The 21786-nt window shown below is 45.1% G+C and overlaps 1 protein-coding gene and 1 pseudogene across 4 annotated transcripts in view; one reads left to right on the top strand and one right to left on the bottom strand.

Annotated features, from left to right (window-relative positions):
- The window catches only part of MTMR1 (myotubularin related protein 1), a 66709-nt gene that overhangs the window by 10758 nt on the left and 34165 nt on the right, over nt 1-21786 (top strand). For 2 of the 4 annotated variants that reach the window (XM_060756498.2, XM_060756497.2), the window contains 7 exons: nt 1646-1696; nt 4622-4697; nt 11050-11144; nt 11373-11480; nt 14857-14955; nt 16425-16508; nt 16747-16896. In XM_060756498.2, coding sequence (XP_060612481.2) covers nt 1646-1696; nt 4622-4697; nt 11050-11144; nt 11373-11480; nt 14857-14955; nt 16425-16508; nt 16747-16896 — 663 coding nt within the window. The remainder of the gene's footprint in view (nt 1-1645; nt 1697-4621; nt 4698-11049; nt 11145-11372; nt 11481-14856; nt 14956-16424; nt 16509-16746; nt 16897-21786) is intronic. The other 2 variants (XM_060756500.2, XM_060756499.2) reach the window with 1 other exon arrangement.
- Nucleotides 19014-20842, bottom strand: LOC132763185 (dnaJ homolog subfamily B member 1 pseudogene; annotated as a pseudogene).

The following is a 21786-nucleotide window of genomic DNA, read 5'->3' as shown; positions in this document are numbered from 1 at the left end:
CATATACTGTATTTATACAACCCAAAATATACCTCTTATGAGCTGAGTCCCTCTTATGAGGTGAGAAGCTCGGTATATAAAACTTTGAAATAAATAATAAATAAATATGTATATACTCGAGTATAAACCTAGTTTTTCAGAGCTTTTTTTAGGCTGAAAAAGTCCCCCTCGGTTTATACTCGAGTCAAGGTTATATAATAATAATAATAATAATAATAATAATAATAATAATACTTGATTTGTACCCCACTACCATCTCTGGAGGGACTCGGTGCGGCTTACATGAGGCCGAGCCCACAACACAACAATAACAGCAATAATACAAAAACAATACAAAACTCATAGCAAAATAAGCAATAACAATAACAAGACGCATTTAAAAACCAATGGCTGGGCCAAATGCAATAATTAAAAATTAAAAAAAGTAATGCTGGGCATGAACAGGTAGCATGTAATTGGAATAAAGGTTTTGAAGAGGGAAGAAATGTGCAGACAATCCAAAATCTTTATTAAAGTGTGTTTGAGGACATATTGCTGGGAGTTTCCGTATTCTGAGAAGGCACACTGAAACAGCCACCTTTTCAGGCTCCTCCTAAAGACTTCCAGAGCTGGGGCTTGTCTAATATCCCTGGAGAGTGAGTTCCAGAGTCGAGGGGCCACCACCGAGAAGGCCTTCTCCCTCGTCCCCACCAATTGTGCTTGCGATGCAGGTGGGAGTGTGAGTAGGGCCTCTCCAGATGATCGAAGAGATCGTGTGGGTTTGTACACAGAAATGCGGTCACGCAGGTAGGCAGGTCCCAAACTGTTTAGAGCTTTGTAGGTAAGAACCTGCACCTTGAATTGGGTCCGGAAAATAAATGGCAGCCAATGGAGCTCCTTAAACAGGAGGGTTGACCTCTCTCTGTAAGGAGCACCAGTTAACAACCTGGCCGCCGCCCGTTGGACCAACTGAAATTTCCAAGCCGTTTTCAAGGGCAGCCCCACGTAGAGTGCATTACAGTAGTCCAATCTGGAGGTGACTAAGGCGTGGACCACCCTGGCAAGATCCGCCTTCACGAGGTATGGTCGCAGTTGGCACATCAGTCTTAATTGTGCAAAGGCCCTCCCGGCCAACGCCTGAGCCTCAAGCGTAAGTGATGAATCGAGAAGAACACCCATACTGCGGACCTGTGACTTCAGGGGGAGTGCAACCCTGTCCAACACAGGTTTGCACTATTAGGCAGCTCTTCAGCAGGGACTATAAGCAGCAGTACTATACATTGTGTTAATGTTTCTCATGGGGACAGAAAATATTCAATAGCTGGATCTTAAGACGGTTGCATGGACTCTCTCTTTGCTCCTGTAATGTGCTGTAATTGGTTTCTTCTGTGGTTTTAAGCATGTGACCTACTTTTATACTCTGCTGTTTTGGGGGTTGTTTGATTCCAAAGGGCAGTACATACAACAGAAACGTTCCCGTTCATCCTAATTGGGCTTCACAGTTTCCAAAGCTTCATGGATTCTAAAAACCTGATCATAGATGTTTATGCTGGAGTATCTACTGTCTCTTTTTGAGAAAAAAAATACATTCTGTCCTTTCACGTGTTCTGTGCATGTTTTTTCCCCTTTTCCTTCTGCTTGCCCACTGCTGCATCATGCTATTCAGGAGATTCAGGATGGACACAATGGCTATACTTCTGACGCAGAAGTTGACCAGGTGCCAAGTTTTACTCATTCTCTGTTCTCTAACTATGTAGTTTGTCCCTGTTAGTGCCGCAGGTGTCAACAGTCTTCTCTTTATTACATAGATGGCAAAAAAGAAGAAGGGAGAATTTAACGTTTTCTGTCTGTCCTCCAAAAGTGTTTCTGGCCTTTGGTCTTTATGGTTTTTCCATCAGGATTTCATCAGTCACTTCTAGTAATCCATTAAATCTAGTGGATTGTTTAGAGCAGAGTTGTGTACTAATATAACTTGTAATGTAATATATACAGTCAGGCTTCCACATGTGCTGGGGTTAGGGCAGGTATGGGTAAATCCAGGCCCAGGGGCCAGATGTGACCTTTTGGGCTCTTTTCTCAGGCCCTCTTGTCTCTCACCACCCTATCCCTCCCTTACTTCTCTCATTCCTTCCTCCTTCTCTCCCTTTTCTTTCCTTCCTTCCTTCCTTTCTTTCTCTCTTTCCTTCTTCCTTCCTTCCTTCCTTCCTTCCCTCCCTCTTTCTCCCTCCTTCCTTCCTTTCCACCCTTTTGTCCTTCCTTCCTCTCTCCCCCTTTCTCCTTCCTTCCATTTTCTCTTTCCTTCTTTCTCTTTCCTCCCTCCATCCATTGCCTTCCACCCTTTTGTCCTTTCTTCCCTCACTCTTTCTCCTTCCGTCGCTCTCTTCCACCCTTTCTGCCTTCTTTCCCCCTTTCCTCCCTCTCTCCCTCTTTCTCTTTTCTGTCTTTCTTCCCTTTTGTCTCTCCTTCCTTCCCTCTTTGCTCCCTCCATCCCTCTTTTCATCTTTCTCATTCATCCTTCTCGCCCTCCCTTTCTCCCTCTTCCTTCCCCTTTCTTCTCTTTCCTCCCTCCTTCTCCTCCTTCTTTCCCTCCCTCCCTCCCTCTTTCCCCCTCCATCCATTTCCTTTCCACCCTTTTCTCCTTTCTTCCCTCACTCTTTCTCCTTCCATCCTTCTCTTCCGCCCTTCCTTCCTTCCCTCCCTCTCCCTTCCCTCCCTCTCTCCCTCTTTCTCTTTCCTATCTTCCTTATCTTTTGTCTTTCCTTCCTTCCCTCTTTGCTCCCTCTTTTCCTCTTTCTCCTTCCTTCCTTTTTCTTCTCTTTTCCTTTCTTCTCCTTCTCTTCCTTCCCTCCCTCCCTCCATCTTTCTCCATCCATTTCCTTTCCACCCTTTTGTCCTTTCCTCCCTCACGCTTTCTCCTTCCATCCTTCTCTTCCACCCTTCCTTCCCTCTTTCCTCCCTCTCTCCCTCTCTCCCTCTTTCTCTTTCCTGTCTTCCTTCCCTTTTGTCTTTCCTTCCTTCCCTCTTTGCTTCCTCCATCCCTCTTTTCATCTTTCTCATTCCATCCTTCTCGTTCTCCCTCTTCCTTCCCTTCCCTTCCTTCCCTCCCTCCCTCCCTCTCTCCCTCCATCCTTCTCCCTCTATCCATTCCCTTCCACCCTTTTGTCCTTTCATCCCTCACTCTCCTTCCATCCTTCCTTCTCTCCCCCTTTCTCTCTCTCGTCTTCCTTCCCTTTTGTCTTTACTTCCTTCCCTCATTGCTCCCTCCTTCCTTCTCTTCCTCTTTCTCCTTTCATCCTTCCTTCCTTCCCTCTTTCCTATCTCCTTTCCTTCCATCCATCACTGGGCAGGGAGTGCTTGCATTCGGCCCTCAAGTTAGAAAGTTTGCCCAGGCCTGGGTTATGGGCACTGTGGGAAAATGCTCTTCTTTGAACATGAGGAAAACGCCTTCTCTGAGAATCTTTAGCTGGTGACTCTATAGTCAACTTCCCACTGGAAGCTGGCCATAAAATTACTTCGGATTTCTAGAGCAGTCGTGGGCAAACTTGGGCCCTCCAGGTGTTTTGGACTACAACTCCCACAATTCCTAACAGCCGGTAGGCTGTTAGGAATTGTGGGAGTTGTAGTCCAAAACACCTGGAGGGCCCAAGTTTGCCCAACTTTACCCATGCCTGTTCTAGAGTGTTTTTAAACTAAATAAAACATTGATGTATGTAGTATAAAAAGAACCTCTCAATGTATAAATACGTTGGAAAACTTCAGAGTCGTGAGTTGCGAGAATGCCTGGTGGGGTATGCTTGCAAAATCTCACCGCAACGTGCTGTGGGACCTGTGTGTAAAAAAAGTCCTACAGTTTGCAGTACTTGCAGAAATTCCCATTCGGTGTGTGCAAATACAGATAGCTGAGCTGTTGTTGTTTGGAGATATCCAAGTTATTTCCCAACTTTGGGCAATCCATGGGGTTTTCTTGGTAGGGCTGATATAGTGTGATTTGCCCAAGGCCAGGCAGAGTGTCTTCCAAAGCCCAGCCCTCCAACTACTTTGTCGGTAGTCGCGCATCCCTTTGTGCAATGCTTTGCTGCTAATTGGTGTTTGGCTAATCTCTGCTTGTATTCTGCACATGCCTAACTAACAGAACCCTTTTGGATTCAGATAAACGGCCTCGAATTGGAGCAGACTTACTCTTAACTAGAGCAAAGAGATCAGGAACAGGGTACTCCATTCTTACCCTTTTCAAGCTTAGGAATCTCCACCCAGAATTCACCTAAACTTTTTAATTTGCAGCAGTATTCATGATGCTGGCATTGCTGACCAGGCTCCTTTCTTAACCCGAGGCCTGAGCCATTTTCAGATTACTGCCAAGCGATTATAGTTTGCTCCTTTTGCCATTTCCGATTAAATTGCAGAACTGAGGCAGGTGGCAGAAAAAAGCCAGTAGAAATAAATGCTTGTAAAGAGAGATAAGTGTGTGTCTGCTCCGTCCCAGGCTCTGCTTTGAGACGAAAGGTCCTTGGTGTGTGTTGTTCCTGTAACCTCCTAGTGAAAGCCCCTTCTAGTTGTTGTTGTTGTTGTTGTTGTTGTTGTTGTGCGGTGGAGCCGTGCAAGTGGAGCTGGAGGTTGACGTCTGCCTTTGGCTCTTTGCCAGGTGCTGAGGGATGCCAACAAACTGGCCCAGATGGAGGAAGCCCCGCTTTTTCCTGGAGAATCAATCAAAGTGATCGGTAAGTGGAGTATTACACGGCTTTATTTATTTATTTATTTGTCGTGTCAGAACAACCAGTCTAACAGAACAAAGCAAACAGACAGAAAAATACACAACTTGTGAGTTTGGTAGCTGGTTAAATGTCCTTTGACCAGTCTCTGTCCCCTTGGAGTGCCTGTGGTGTTGCCGCAAGGAGGTCCTCCATCGTGCATCATGTGGCAGGGCTCAGGGTGCATTGCAGCAGGTGGTCTGTGGTTTGCTCTTCTTCGCACTCGCATGTCAAGGATTCCACTTTGTGGCCCCATTTCTTGAGGTTGGCTCTGCATCTCGTGGTGCCAGAGCGCAGTCTGTTCAGCGCCTTCCAAGTCGCCCAGTCTTCTGTGTGCCCAGGAGGGAGTCTCTCATTTGGTATCAGCCATTGGTTGAGGTGTTGGGTTTGAGCCTGCCACTTTTGGACTCTCGCTTGCTGAGGTGTTCCAGCGAGTGTCTCTGTAGATCTTAGAAAACTATTTTCTAGATTTAAGTCGTTGACGTGCTGGCTGATACCCAAACAAGGGATGAGCTGGAGATGTCACTGCCTTGGTCCTTTCACTATTGGCTGCTACTTCCCGGCGGATGTCGGGTGGTGCAATGTAGTGTAATTTCTCCCGTGGTGTAGGGTGCAGACACCCCGTGATAATGCGGCATGTCTCATTAAGAGCCACATCCACTGTTTTAGCGTGGTGAGATGTGTTCCACACTGGGCATGCGTACTCAGCAGCAGAGTAGCACAGCGCAAGGGCAGGTGTCTTGTTGTGTTGTCTGGTTGTGATCCCCAGGTTGTGCCAGTCAGCTTTCGTATGATATTGTTTCTAGTGCTCACTATTTGCTTGATGTTCAGGCAGTGCTTCTTGTAGGTCAGAGCACTTCAGAGTGCTTCAATTCAGAGTGACTCCCAGGGATTTGGGTGCGCTGCAAGGCTCCCGTGGGATTCCTTCCCAGGTAATAATCCTCAGAGCTCGGGATGCTTGTCTGTTCTTAAGGTGAAAGGTACATGACTGTGTTTTAGATGGGTTAGGGATCAGCTGGTTTTCCCTGTAATAGGCAGTAAGGGCACCTAGAGCTCCCATGACAAACAGGAGTTCTGTGTGCCAAGTTTGGTTCAATTCAATCATTGGTGGAGTTCTGAATGTTCTTTGATTATAGGTGAACTATAAATCCCAGCAAGTACAACTCCCAAATGCCAAGGTCTATTTCCCCCAAACTCCACTAGTGTTCACATTTGGGCATATTGAGTATTTGTGGCAAATTTGGTCCTGATCCATCATTGTTTGAGTCCACAGATGTAGGTGAACTACAACTCCCAAACTCAAGATCCATGCCCACCAAACCCTGCTAGTGTTTTCTTTTGGTCATGGGAGTCCTGTGTGCCAAGATTGCTTCAGTTCCATCATTGGTGGAGATCAGAATGCTCTTTGATTGTAGATGAACTATAAATCCCAGCAAGTACAACTCCCAAATGACAAAATCAGTTCCTCCCCCCAACCCCACTGGTATTGAAATTTGGGCATATTGGGTACTTGTGTCAAATTTTGGTCCAGTGAATGAAAATACATCCTGCATATCGGATATTTACATTACGATTCGTCACAGTAGCAAAATTACATTTATGAAGTAACAATGAAAATAATTTTATGGTTGGGGGCCACCACAATATGAGGACCTATATTACGAGGTCACCACATTAGGAAGGTTCTTGTGGGTTTTTTCGGGCTATAGAGCCATGTTCTAGAGGCATTTCTCCTGACGTTTCGCCTGCATCTATGGCAAGCATCCTCAGAGGTAGTGAGATCTGTTGGAATTAGGACAATGAGTTTATATATCTGGAATGGCTGGGGTGGGGCAAGGAGCTCTTCCTTGCTGCAGTTAGGTGTGAATGTTTCAGCTGATCACCTTCATTAGAATTTGAAGGCCTACCTGAGCCTGGGAAAATCTCTTGCTGGGAGGTGTTAATCTGTGTCTGGTTGTTTCCTCTCTGTTGTAACACCCCAGCAAGAGATTTTCCCAGGCTCAGGCAGGCCTTCAAATGCTAATGAAGATGATCAGCTGAAACATTCACACCTAACTGCAGCAGGGAAGAGCTCCTTGCCCCACCCCAGCCATTTCACAGATATATAAACCCATTGTTCTAATTCCAACAGGTCTAGGTCAGGCCTGCACAACGTGGGAGGAGTAAGGGGCCAAAATTAGACAAATGCCTTTTTAATTATAATTATAATTATAAATTATAGGGTTCTTGTAGGTTTTTTCGGGCTATAGTGCCATGTTCTAGAGGCATTTCTCCTGACGTTTCGCCTGCATCTATGGCAAGCATCCTCAGAGGTAGTGAGGACCATCAAATGCTAATTAAGGTGGTCAGTTGAAACATTCCCACCTAGCTCCAGCAGACAAGAGTCCTTTGTCCCACCCTGGTCATTCCACAGATATACAAACCCTTTTTGTCTAGTTCCAACAGACCTCACTATCTCTAAGGATTCTTGCCATAGATGCAGGCGAAACGTCAGGAGAAATGCCTCTAGAACATGGCTCTATAGGCCGAAAAAACCCACAAGAACCTAGTGATTCCGGCCATGAAAGCCTTTGACAATACACATTAGGAAGGTTGAGAACCAGTAGTATAGAGGTTGCTTCGTGCACAATGTTCTCAGTCCTCTAAGTCAGGGGCTGGGAAGCTGGACTCTGGAGGAAACCTCAAATGGGTTTCTCAGTTTGCTGCCAAAATTTGGTGTCAAACCACTGAAACGTACTCGCAGTGTAATTGATAAGCATAAGCAATTGCCTTAATTCCAATGGGAAGCCCTGCGGAAATCTTGGTCAAACCAGCATTTTACAGTTTAGCCGCTCAGTTGGTCGAGTGGAAATCATTCTACAGTGAATTAAAACCACTTTATCATTAATTGAATTTATTCTGTAATGAATCATTTTTTGATCCTCAATGAATTGCAGTTACTACAAGAAAATGCAATAAATAAATGAGTCTTTTCAAATAACTATTTTTTGATTAAAAGTATAATTTGTAATACTAGCATTAATATATTTATATTAATATTGTTATGTTTATATTGTTAATGTTTATTGCTATTTTCTGTTTATGAGTTTATTTATTGTTGTATTACTGTTGCTATGTTTTATTGTTGTATTGTGGGCTCGGCCTCATGTAAGCCGCACCGAGTCCCCTGGGGAGATGGTAGCGGGGTACAAATAAAGTTTAATTTTAATAATTTTCTTTTCTTTTTTCTTTTTGTCATAAGAATATATGGGGGGGGGGGGGGCAGGGGACAATTCCACCTTGTCTCCTGTGCTATTCTAATAATATAATATATATTGTATATACATTTAATATTTATAATATTACTAGCTGTGCCCTGCCACGCGTTGCTGTGGCCTATAGTAAAACTTATCAAAGTTGAGGTAGATATCTGGACTATTATGTGTGTGCAGCGGCGGGGGGAATGATGGAGCCTGGGGTTGCGTGTGTGTGTGTGGCGGCGGGGGGAGTGGGGTTGCGTGTGTGTGTGCGGCGGCGGGGGAGTGATGGAGCGTGGGGTTGCGTGTGTGTGTGCAGCGGCGGGGGGAGTGGGGTTGCGTGTGTGTGGCGGCGGAGGGAGTGATGGAGCGTGCGGTTGCGTGTGTGTGTGTGCGGCGGCGGGGGGGATGATGGAGCCTAGGGTTGCATGTGTGTGTGCGGTGGCAGGGGGAGTGGGGTTGCGAGTGTGTGGCTGCGGAGGGAGTGATGGAGCATGGGGTTGCGTGTGTGCGGCGGCGGGGGGACTGGAGCGTGGGGTTGTGTGTGTGTGTGTGGCGGCGGGGGGAGTGATGGAGCGTGGGGTTGCGTGTGTGTGTGCGGCGGGGGGAATGATGGAGCGTGGGGTTGCGTGTGTATGTGGCGGCGGGGGGAGTGATGGAGCGTGGGGTTGCGTGTGTGTGTGTGGCGGCGGGGGGAGTGATGGAGTGTGGGGTTGCGTGTGTGTGTGCGGCGGGGGGAATGATGGAGCCTGGGGTTGCGTGTGTGTGTGCGGCGGCGGGGGGAGTGATGGAGCGTGGGGTTGTGTGTGTGTGTGTGCGGTGGCGGGGGGAGTGATGGAGTGTGGGGTTGTGTGTGTGCGTGCGGCAGGGGGTGTGTGTGTGCGGGAAGCGGCACGGCGGGGCTTGGAGTGGGCATGGCTTCTGCAGAGGGAACGTTGGCTGGAAGGCTGTGTGCGCGTGCCAGGGAACTTGCGGCTGGGCACCAATGCGCATGCTCAGTTGTTTTGCTGTTTTGTGAGTGTGTTGCTGTGTTGTTTTTCATTTTGAGTAGATATGTTTGTACCTTGTGGGTTGTGTTATGGGCATGGGAATTTTGGTTAGGTTTCGTTGGGGTTTTTTTGAGTTTTGTTGTTTTGCCGTTTTGTGAGTGTGTTGTTGTGTTGTTTTTCATTTTGAGTAGATATGTTTGTACCTTGTGGGTTGTGTTATGGGCATGGGAATTTTGGTTAAGTTTCGTTGGGGGGTTGTGGAGTTTTGCTGTCCGGTTGAACCAACCTAACAGATTTATATATATAGATAATGTAATGCAATATAATACTAACAATAATATATTGTAATTATATTTTATATTACATGTAATATTACTAATAATATTCCAATATAATTGGTATAGTACAATATAGCACTGTTTAATGCTGACATTGTACTATGCTAGTAGTATAGTGAATTGTATGTGTATATATATATACCTTGTAAGCCACTCTGAGTCCCCTTCGGGGTGAGAAGGGCGGCATATAAATGTCGTAAATAAATAAATAGAAAATAAAAATATTATTTTACTCATTATTATTACATTTACATTTTATTCTGTTTGTTATTGTTATTACATCTATTATTTATTCTATTATTGTTACATTTATTATTTACTGTTATTATTACATTTATTATTTTGCTTTATTGTTATTACATCTATTGTTTTGCTCTATTCTTATTGGAAGGATGCAAAAGCACAATTACATTGAAGAAGGTTAAACTAATGGTTTAATCAGAATTGGACAGTTATATTAAATTGCATTTTTATGTAAATATTCAAAAGCATTTAACCTCCTGATGCCTTGATTAATGTAATTTTATTGGTATCTATATTTATTTTGAAATTTACCCATAACTGCTGCCTTTCTCACCTTCCTCTTAGACTCAAGTCAATACGTTTGGCCAGTTTTTTGCAGCAAAATGGGGTGCCTTTGCTTATATGTGGGTCGGCTTATACTCAAGTATATATGGTAATATATATATATATATATATATATATATGGTATATATGGTAATATATATAAGGTAGGTGAAGGTTTTTCCCTGACATTAAGTCCAGTCATGTCCAACTCTGGGGTGTGGTGCTCACCCCCATTTCTAAGCCGAAGAGCCGGCGTTGTCCATAGACACCTCCAAGGTGATGTGGCTGGCATGACTACATGAAACGCCCTTACCTTCCCAACAGAGCAGTACCTATTGATCTACTCAGATTCGCATGTTTTCAAACTCCTAGGTTGGCAGAAGCTGGGGCTGACGGCGCTCCATGCAGTCATGCCGGCCACATGACCTTGGAGGTGTCTGTGGACAACGCCTGCTCTTTGGCTTAGAAATGGAGATGAGCACCAGAGTCCCAGAGTCGGACACGACTTGACTTAATGTCAGGGGAAAACCTTTACCCATTATTATTATTATTATTATTGATCTACTCACATTCGCATGTTTTCGAACTCTTAGGTTGGCAGAAGCTGGGGCTGATGGCGCTCCATGCAGTCAGGCCGGCCACATCACCTTGGAGGTGTCTGTGGACAACGCCTGCTCTTTGGCTTAGAAATGGAGATGAGCACCAGAGTCCCAGAGTTGGACATGACTTGACTTAATGTCAGGGGAAAACCTTTACCCATTATTATTATTATTATTAGTAGTAGTAGTAGTATTATTGATGTACTCACATTTGCATGCTTTCGAACTGCTAGGTTGGCAGAAGCTAGGGCTCCCCGGAATGGAACCTGTGACCTTGCGATCAACAAGCTCAGCAGCTCAGCGCTTTAACCCACTGCGCCACCGGGGACTCCTAATATATGGATGTCATAAATAAATAAATAATATTTCCTTGATATGCTCAATATCAACTTCAGTGAGCATTGATATAAATATAAATCAGACCATTTGCGATGTGAAATGAGTGCATTCCAAGCGTGATGTCAGACTAGATTCATATGAAGTGTTTGTCGCATAAAACATTCCTCCTGTTTGCACATATAATTGTGTCCATTGCACGCTAGGGATGCTTGCACTAATAAAGTGACGCCTTGTGTTTTGTTTTTTTTCTCCAGCGAAAGATGTCGTGTATATCTGTCCATTTATGGGAGCCATCAGTGGGACGCTGACAGTGACAGACTTCAAAATGTATTTCAAGAACGTTGAAAGGGTGAGACCTTGTTCCTTCCTGCGCATCCTTCCTCTTTCAATTAGGACGTTCCCTCGTATTTCCCCCCAGAGAACGGGCTGGCATTTGTCATCTCAATGTGAAGCGCCGTGGCAGTTTGACGTGTCTATATAAATGTATGTTTTTATCTCATGCGGACTATCAAACGCTAAATATCTGTTCTTAGCTGCAGTAAACAAGCGCGGTGTTTTCTTTTCCTTCCAATTCCAGGATCCACATTTTACTCTTGACGTTCCTCTTGGAGTGATCAATCGGATTGAAAAGATTGGAGTGCAGAGCCACGGAGACACCTCCTGCGGGATTGAAATTGTTTGCAAGGTATTGGCTTAAATAGGAAGGTGGTGATATGGAATACTCTCCTCTGTGTGTGTGTGTGTGTATTACTTAGTTACTTAGGCGATCCCTCGATGTCCGAGTAGGATGGTCAGTGTCCTGGCAGTGTCCAAGGTCAGTGTCCTGGCAGTGGGTCCGTAGGTGGCTGTGGAGCCCTATTCTTGACCTGCATCTTCTCCCGCAGTGGCAGGGTTCAGGTTGCATTGCAGCAGGTGGTCAGTGGCTTGCTCTTCTCCGCACTCACATGTCGAGGATTCCACTTTGTGGCCCCATTTCTGAAGGTTGGCTCTGCGTCTCGTGGTGCCAGAGCCCAGTCTGTTCAGAGCCTTCCAAGTCGCCCCGTCTTCTGTGTGCCCAGGGGGGAGTCTCTCATCTGGTATCACCCATGGATTGAGGTTCCGGGTTTGGACTCTCGCTTGCTGAGGTGTTCCAGCGAGTGTCTCTGTAAATCTTAGAAAACTATTTCTTGATTTAAGTCGTTGACGTGCTGGCTGATACCCAAACAAGGGATGAGCTGGAGATGTCTCTGCCTTGGTCCTTTCACTATTGGCTGCTACTTCCCGGCAGATGTCAGGTGGTGCAATACTGGCTAAGCAGTGTAATTTCTCCCGTGGTGTAGGGCGCAGACATCCCGTGATAATGCGGCATGTCTCATTAAGAGCCACATCCACTGTTTTAGTGTGGTGAGATGTGTTCCACACTGGGCATGCATACTCAGCAGCAGAGTAGCACAGCGCAAGGGCAGATGTCTTCACTGTGTCTGGTTGTGATCCCCAGGTTGTGCCAGTCAGCTTTCGTTTCTAGCGCCCATTTTTTGCTTGATATCCAGGCAGTGCTCCTTGTAGGTCAGAGCACGGTCCAGAGTGACTCCCAGGTATTTGGGTGCGCTGCAATGCTCCAGTGGGATTCCTTTCCAGGTAATAATCCTCAGAGCTCGGGATGCTTGTCTGTTTTTAAGGTTAAAGGCACATGTCTGTGTTTTGGATGGGTTAGGGATCAGCTGGTTTTCCCTGTAATAGGCAGTTAGAGCACCTAGAGCAGGGGTCCTCAAACTTTTTAAACAGAGGGCCAGGTCATAGTCCCTCATAAAACATGAATGAATTCCTATGCACACTGCACATATCTTATTTGTAGTGCAAAAACCATTTAAAAACAATACAATAAATAAAATGAAGAACAATTTTTAAAAATATAAATTTATTAGTAATTCAATGGAAAGTATGGGCCTGCTTTTGGCTGATGAGATAGGATTGTTGTTGTGTGTTTCAAGTTGTTTCAAACTTAGGTTGACCCTGAGCGAGAGCCGGGCCTTCATTTGAGGACCCCTGACCTAGAGCTTCGGAGAGCTTCTGTTCGACCATCTCAAAGCTCCCTGCTTGAGCGGTGATGGCATGATCATCAGCATAGATGAAACTCTCTGTCCCCTCTGGACGTAGTTGGTCATTTGTGTAAATGTTGAACATTGATGGTGCAAGCTGGTTTCCCCTGTAATAGGCAGTAAGAACCCCTAAAGCTTGGAGCACTTCTGTTCATCCATCTCAAAGCTCCCTGCTTGAGCGGTGATGGCACGATCATCAGCATAGATGAAGCTCTCTGTCCCTTCTGGCAGTGGCGGATCATTTGTGTAAATGTTGAACATGGATTGTGCAAGCTGGTTTCCCCTGTAATAGGCAGTAAGAGCCCCTAAAGCTTCGGAGCACTTCTGTTCATCCATCGCAAAGCTCACTGCTTGGGCGGTGGTGGCATGATCGTCAGCATAGATGAAACTCTCTGTCCCTTCTGGAAGTAGTTGGTCATTTGTGTAAATGTTAAGCATTGATGGTGCAAGCTGCTTTTCCCTGTAATAGGCAGTAAGAGCACCTAGAGCTTCGGAGAGCTTCTGTTCAACCATCTCAAAGCTCCCTGCTTGAGCGGTGATGGCACGATCATCAGCATAGATGAAGCTCTCTGTCCCTTCTGGCAGTGGCTGCTCATTTGTGTAGATGTTGACCATGGATGGGGCAAGCACGCTCCCCGGAGGCAGGCCGTTCTTCTGTTTCCGCCATCTGCTTCTCTGGCCCTGGAACTCAACAAAGAAGCTCCTGTTTTGTAGCAGGTTTCCTATGAGGCGGGTGAGACGGTCGTCCTTTGTGATATTATACATTTTTAATAATAATAATAATAACAATAACAATAATAAACTTTATTTATAAACACAGTATTATTTATTTATTTATTATTTATTTAAAAGTGTTGTATCCCGACCTCCTCACCTCTCTTGAGGGACTCAGACCGGTTTCCAACCCTAATATCACATACAATCAATAAAACATCATAATACATATTACAGTAAGACATTAAAACAGCAATTACAATCAATAACTACAATGGTCAGTCGTCACACTATTTATTTATTTATTTATTTATTTATTTATTTTATTTACTATTCTTGTATACCGCTATATCTCAAGCCCGAGGGCGACTCACAGCGGTTTCCAGACAGCAAATAGCAAGACAATAAAAACAGCAATAATTAATATGCAAAAACAGTTAAATTACACATTTCCATTACTAACTAATAAACAATCATCAATACACAGTTATCACAAATCCCACCCCCGATTGCCTCATCATCCAAGCGTGATCCAAATTCGTCGTCCATTGTTCCGTTCCTATGTTCAAATTACCAAAATTGTACTGAACGCCTGCACAAACATCCAGGTCTTCAGCTTTCTACGGAATGTCATGAGAGATGGTGCCAGCCTAACGTCTACAGGAAGGGCGCTCCACAGCCGGGGAGCCACCACCGAGAAGGCCCTATCTCTCGTCCCCGCCAACCGTGCTTGAGAGGCTGGCGGGATCGTTGCTAAAATCGTTGCTCATCATCCTCCATCCATATCTCAGGGTGTTGGCTCACTCGTCGAATGCCTGTCTCCATAACCACGTCTTCACCTGTTTCCTAAATGTCAGGATAGACGGGGCGGTTCTGATCTCCAGTGGGAGAGAGTTCCAGAGTTGAGGGGCCACCACCGAGAAGGCCCTGTCCCTCGTCCCCTATTACACGAAAGAATAACAAAAGCAGAAAATAAAATACATAAAATGCAAGAACAATGTAATAAATGAACAGCAAAAGCAAATCCAACATTAAAATCCAGAGGTCTTCAGCTTAACTACACGGTTGTGTCCAGCGGGACTTGAGTGACCTTTGTTTTGGGTTTCCACAGAGAGTCTTGGTCCCAAACTCCAACAGACACCAAGAGTCCACCACACCTATTAGCTGTACACGCAGCCATGCAAAAAAAAGCTCCCCTTGTTTCATTCACAATTGTGGAGCATTATTTCCCTCTTAACAGACTGACCATCAAAGCTCTCTTTTCCACAGGATATGAGGAACTTGCGGCTTGCCTATAAACCGGGAGAAAACAGACTGGAGATTTTTGAGCACCTCATTACTCGAGCATTTCCTCTTTCTCACGGGCTTGTAAGTATTTGGATGAGGAGTTCCCTTACCCCCATGCATTTTAACATCTACATCAGTGGTTCTCAACCAGGCTAATGCCGTGACCCCTTAATGCAGTTCCATATATTGTGGTGACCCCCAACCATATTATTGTTTTCGTTGCTACTTGATACCTGTCATTTTACTACTGTTTACTACTGTGAGAGCCGTTCAGCAGTGGAACTCTCTGCCCCGGAGTGTGGTGGAGGCTCCTTCTTTGGAAGCTTTGAAACAGAGGCTGGATGGCCATCTGTCAGGGGTGATTTGAATGCAATATTCCTGCTTCTTGGCAGAATGGGGTTGGACTGGATGATGGCCCAGGAGGTCTCTTCCAACTCTAGGATTCTAGGATTCTATGTTATAAATCGTAATGTAAATATCCGATATGCAGGATGTATTTTCATTCACTGGACTAAATTGAGCACAAATACCCAATATGGCCAAATGTAAATGCTAGTGGGGTTGGGGAGAGGATTGATTTTGTAATTTGGGAGTTGTAGTTGCTGGGATTTATAGTTCACCTATAATAAAACAGCATTCTAAACTCCACCAGCGATGGATTTAAACCAAACTTGGCACACAGAACGCCCATGACCAACAGAAAACACTGGAAGGGTTTAGTGGGCATTGACCTTGAGTTTAGGAGTTGTAGTTCACCTATATCCAGAGGAGTGCTGTGGATTCATACAATGATGGATCTGGACCAAACTTGGCACAAATACTCAGTATGCCCAAATGTGAACTCTGGTGGAGTCTGGGGAAAATAGGCCTTGACATTTGGGAGTTGTAGTTGTTGGGATTTATAGTTCACCTACAATCAAAGAGCATTCTGAACTCCACCAACAATAGAATTGGGTCAAACTTCCCACACAGAATCCCAATGACCAACAGACAATACTATGTTTTCTGATGGTCTATGACAACCCCTTTGACACCCCCTCACGACCCCCTTGGGGGTCCCGACCCCCAGGTTGAGAAACACTGATCTACATGAAACCGCTGGGAGAGGTCGTCCGGAGTTTCGGAGTTCAGTGCCATCTCTACGCAGATGACGCCCAACTCTACTCTTTTCCACCTAACTCCAAGGAAGCCCCTTGGGTATTGGACGAGTGCCTGGCCGCTGTGGCTGTGTGGATGAGGGTGAATATGCTAAGGATCAATCCTGACAAGACAGAGGTCCTCCTGGTCAGTTGTAAGCTGGATCGGGGTATAGGGTGGCAACCTGTGCTCGATGGGGTTGCACTCCCCCTGAAGTCACAGGTCTGCAGCTTGGGGGTCCTCCTAGACTTGAAGCCCAGGTGCGACCGTACCTCGTGAAGCCGGATCTGGCCAGGGTGGTCCACGCCTTCGTCACCTCCAGATTGGACTACTGCAATGCACTCTACGTGGGGCTACCCTGAATTCTGATGAGAAAGTGGTAGTAAAGTGTGCTTTTCTTTCCCTTCCTTCAGCCATTCTTCACCTTCAGCTATCGAGAGAAATTTCCCACAAATGGCTGGAAAGTTTACGACCCAATCGCGGAATACAAGAGGCAGGTTGGTAATGATGATTTTCACTTTTTGTTGCTCTCTCTGTCATTTGAGCTGATGAGAAAGGCGGGATATAAATGAATAGGAGCTGGCTGAGCTTCTGACCCAGTCACATCTTGAGCTTTATATAGACTCGCCTATTCAGAGCATGTTTTGAGCTTGTGTAACTTTTCATAAGGTCCATTTTTTACTATGAGAGTTTTGAGCACAGTTCTGTGGACACTCAAAGACATCTTCTCCGCAGGGTTTACCCAACGAGAGTTGGAAAATATCCAAAATCAACAGCACGTACGAATTTTGTGACACGTATCCTGCCATCCTTGTTGTGCCAACGAGCGTAAAGGATGACGACCTCTCCAGAGTCGCAGCCTTCAGGGCAAAAGGCAGAGTTCCGGTCAGTATGTGCACAATGAGATCGATCTCTTAGCAATTCCTCTTTGAAATGTACTTCTGTGTTGTTCATACTTTGTACACAAAAGTCCATAATGAAGCATGCTAACTTCAGTCAGCTCCAAAGCCCGGAGCGGCACTTAAATATTTATTGCCAAATTACTACAAAACTATATACAGGAGTCGCAAAAGACACGTCTTTCCTCCTAGCCTACTTTCTTGGAAGAGGGAGACACATGCTTGTCTGATCTTCTCTGGAATGCATCGACATAACGGGAACTCTTCAAAGTTACGCTCTAGACATCAATCACAGCTCTGTGCATTTAACCCTTACACTGCATTGCGTTGCTTGTTTGTTTGTCGTGTCAGGACTGTTGGGTTTCATCCCTGACTGCACAAGTCTCCAGCCCTCAATGAGTAGATAGACTAGATAGACTTAGGGATTCCTCCCAATTTCCTGTAGTTAAGTTGGTTAAGAAGGGGTTAAGAAGGGGGAATTGCCCTTTGCATGGTACTATCTCCTCCCCATTTGAATACCTAGGAATGTAATCCTATAGGGAAAACGTAACTTCCTCTTTTAAAGGTATTTTTTATTGCTCTGGCCTGAGCCATGTGGTCTGTCTCCATTTTCAGACTCTTTTTTCTTTTTGTCCTCTATAGAGTGAGGAAGCATCTTGCCAGGCAAAGATGTAGTAGATATAGTTACTTTTATTATTTTTCCTTTTCTTTTACCTTAGATGATAGCTCAGTGAAGCTAGTTAGCTCCAAGAACCTTTCCTATCCAGAATGGATTTCTTTTATCTTTAATAAATATATTATTTTGATCCTATGAATTGTGGATCTGCAATCCTGTTCCATCCTGCTGAATGGAAGTCAATTCTTGCTCACTACATGTAACTTTCTGCTGCTTATTTACTGTGCACCCTGCACTCTGCTATATTTTGGTGGAATCACCCCCAGAGAGGGTTATTTTTGAGCCTAACAGCTCTTGATTCCCTACAAGGACAACCAGTCATATTATATTACATTTCTAACAGAACAAAACAAACAAACAGACAGACAAAATACAAAATTTGTGAGTTTGGTAGTTGATTAAATGTCCTTTGACCAGTATCTGGCACCTTGGAGTGCCTCTGGTGTTGCTGCAAGAAGGTCCTCCCTTGTGCATCATGTGGCGGGGCTCAGGGTGCATTGCACCAGGTGGTCTGTGCTTGGCTCTTCTCCACACTCGCATGTCGAGGATTCTACTTTGTAGCCCCATTTCTCAAAGTTGGCTCTGCATCTCGTGGTGCCCGAGTGCAGTCTGTTCAGCGCCTTCCAAGTCGCCCAGTCCTCTGTGTGCCCAGGGGGGGAGTCTCTCATCTGGTATCAAGTTCTGGGTTTGAGCCTGCCACTTTTGGACTCTCGCTTGTTGAGGTGTTCCGGCGAGTGTCTCTGTAGATCTTAGAAAACTATTTCTTGATTTAAGTCGTTGACGTGCTGGCTGATACCCAAACAGGGGATGAGCTGGAGATGTCTCTGCCTTGGTCCTTTCACTATTGGCTGCTACTTCCTGGCGGATGTCAGGTGGTGCAATACCGGCTAAGCAGTGTAATTTCTCCCGTGGTGTAGGGCGCAGACACCCCGTGATAATGCGGCATGTCTCATTCAGAGCCACATCCACTGTTTGAGCATGGTGAGATGTGTTCCACACTGCGCATGCGTACTCAGCAGCACAGTAGCATAGCGCAAGGGCAGGTGTCTTCACTGTGTCTGGTTGTGATCCCCAGGTTGTGCCAGTCAGCTTTTGTATGATATTGTTTCTAGCACCCACGTTTTGCTTGATATCCAGGCAGTGCTTCTTGTAGGTCAGAGCACAGTCCAGAGTGACTCCTCCCAGGTATTTGGGTGCGCTGCACTGCTCCAGTGGGATTCCTTCCTTCCCAGGTAATAATCCTCAGAGCTTGGGATGCTTCTCTGTTCTTAAGGTGAAAGGCACATGTCTGTGTTTTGGATGGATTAGGGATCAGCTGGTTTTCCCTGTAATAGGCAGTAAGGGCACCTAGAGCTTCAGAGAGCTTCTGTTCTACCTTTGCGTTGCTACACCACACACAGAGTTTAAACTACAAACAATTTTTCACTTCATTTAAACCAAAGTACTAACAGATTCTTCCCGCCAAAGAATTCTGCAAACATGGCATGAGGATTTTATCTTTTTACCTTGTCCATGTGACCTGCCCATTGTGTTTTATTTTATATTATGTTATTTTGCTTTGTTTAGTCTGTTATTGTATCTGTTTTATTGTGATGTTATTTTTGTTGTTTGCATTTTGTATTTTATTTTGCTGTATTGTATTTTTGGGCTTGGCCTCATGTTAGCCGCCCGAAGTCCCCCTCAGCGCAGTGTTTCTCAACCTGGGGGTCGGGACCCCTGGAGGGGTCGCGAAGGGGTGTCAGAGGGGTCACCAAAGACCATCAGAAAACACAGTATTTTCTGTTGGGTCTCTGTGTGGGAAGTTTGGCCCAATTCTATCATTGTTTGGGTTCAGAACACTCCTTGATTGTAGGTGAACTATAAATCCCAGCAAGTACAACTCCCAAATCTCAAGGTCTATTTCCCCAAAACCCCACAAGTGTTCACATTTGGGCATATGGAGTATCTGTGCCAAGTTTGGTCCAGATCCATCATTGTTGGAGTCTAGAGTGCTCTTGGATATGGGAGAACTTCAACTCCCAAACTCAAGGTCAATGCCCACCATACCATTCCAGTATTTTCTGTTGGTCATGGGGGATCTCTGTGTGGGACGTTTGGCCCAATTCTATCATTGTTGGGGTTCAGAACGCTCCTTGATTGTAGGTGAACTATAAATCCCAGCAAGTACAACTCCCAAATCTCAAGGTCTATTTTCCCAAAACCCCACGAGTGTTCACATTTGGGCATATTGAGTATTCGTGCCAAGTTTGGTCCAGACCCATCATTGTTTGAGTCTACAGTGCTCTCTGGATATAGACGAACTTCAACTCCCAAACTCAATGCCCTTCCAGTATTTTCTGTTGGTCATGGGAGTTCTGTGTGCCAACTTTGGTTCAATTCCATTGTTGGTGGGGTTCAGAATGCTCTTTGTTTATAGGTTAACTATAAATCCCAGCAACTACAACTCCCAAATGTCAAGGTCTATTTTCCCCAAACTCCACCACTGTTCACATTTGGGCATATTGAGTATTCGTACCAAGATTCATCATTATTTGAGTCCACAGTGCTCTCTGGATGTAGGTGAACTTCAACTCCCAAACTCAATGCCCATCAAACCCTTCCAGTATTTTCTGTTGGTCATGGGAGTTCTGTGTGCCAACTTTGGTTCAATTCCATTGTTGGTGGGGTTCAGAATGCTCTTTGTTTACAGGTGAACTATAAATCCCAGCAACTACAACTCCCAAATGGCAAAATCAATCCCCCCGCCAACCCCACCAGTATTCAAATTTGGGCATACCGGGTATTTGTGCCAAATTTGCTCCAGTGAATGAAAATACATCCTGCAGATCATTATTTACATGGCGATTCATAATGTTCGGGTTCTGGTTGGGGGTCACCACAACACGAGGAACTGTATAAAGGGAAGGTTGAGAACCACTGCCCTCAGCGAGATAGTGGCGGGGTATAAATAAAGTTTATTATTATTATTATCTCCATGAAATGTGTTGTTGAATGAAGTGCCATTGGGACCGCTTCCACTGTAGCTGGGACCACCTCCCTTAAGTATTTCCTCATCAAACTTGTTGAAGATTTTGCACTTTTTGAAGTTGCTGAGCACGTCGTAGGCCTCGGCGATCCCCTTGAACCTTTCCTCGGCGCTGGGGTCCTTGTTTTTGTCCGAGTGGTAGCTCAGCGGCTGCTTCCGATAGGCTTCCTTAAGATCATCATCACTGTCTCCATGGGACACGCCCAGGGTGCAGTTATAGTCCTTGGCCATGGCTCGCACTCACCGCCTTGGGTTCAAGGAACGATGTTGCACTCCAGGACAGGAAAAGCCCTTTGACTTTAAATTCCACACCGTTGGATGGAAAGATACTTAAAAAGCAGTAAGGTAAAAAAGCACTTAAAAGAAATAGGTAAATCCAATTAAGTAGGAAGATAAGCAGGAACAAAGTAGTCCAGGGTAATAGTTCAGCAAGGTCCATAAAAACAGTCAAAACTTCCCAAATAAAATGCAAGAAATCAGGAAACATGAATCCAAGGCATGAATATCAAAGCATAGAATCCTAGAATCAAAACCATGAAACAAAGGCACTTAAAACATGATTTTTCCAAGCAAAACTTCCATGAAACAAGGATGAGATCTTGACTTGATTCCAAATGATGCTTCATCTGACTACATATCCTGTACTTGGGACTTTTATCTCCTCATTAGCTATGTCTCTAGCACTCAGAAATTGGTTTCGCTTTAGCTGATAATTTCTTATCTTTTTCTCTCGGAGCCTGGCAGAACGCCGAAGCCACTGTTCAGCTCTCCTATTTTGACTGATCTCCTCCCGTCTATCTATTTGCTCATTAATTTCTGCAGTTGGGCCAGGTGCCGAGCTGTTTTCATGTTCCCTATCATGGAAACTCTGGTAACAATTCAGAAAGCATGTCATCATCCCCACACCCTTTAGGGACATTTTTATGGGAAACTACACTTTGAACAGGGATTTCCTGGTCATGCATTAATTTCTGCAGTTGGGCCAAGTGCCGAGCTGTTTTCAAGTTCCTGATCATGGGAACTCTCTGGTAACAATTCAGAAAGCATGTCATCATCCCCACACCCTTTAGGGACACTTTTATGGGAAACTACACTTTGAACAGGGATCTCCTGGTCATGCATTAATTTCTGCACCTGGGCCAGGTGCCGAGCTGTTTTCATGTTCCCGATCATGT

This window comes from Anolis sagrei, chromosome 10 (genome assembly GCF_037176765.1).
Source record: "Anolis sagrei isolate rAnoSag1 chromosome 10, rAnoSag1.mat, whole genome shotgun sequence".
Classification (NCBI taxonomy): domain Eukaryota; kingdom Metazoa; phylum Chordata; class Lepidosauria; order Squamata; family Dactyloidae; genus Anolis; species Anolis sagrei.
Note: the sequence above shows the minus strand (reverse complement) of the source record. Positions and strands in the feature narration are given on the sequence as shown.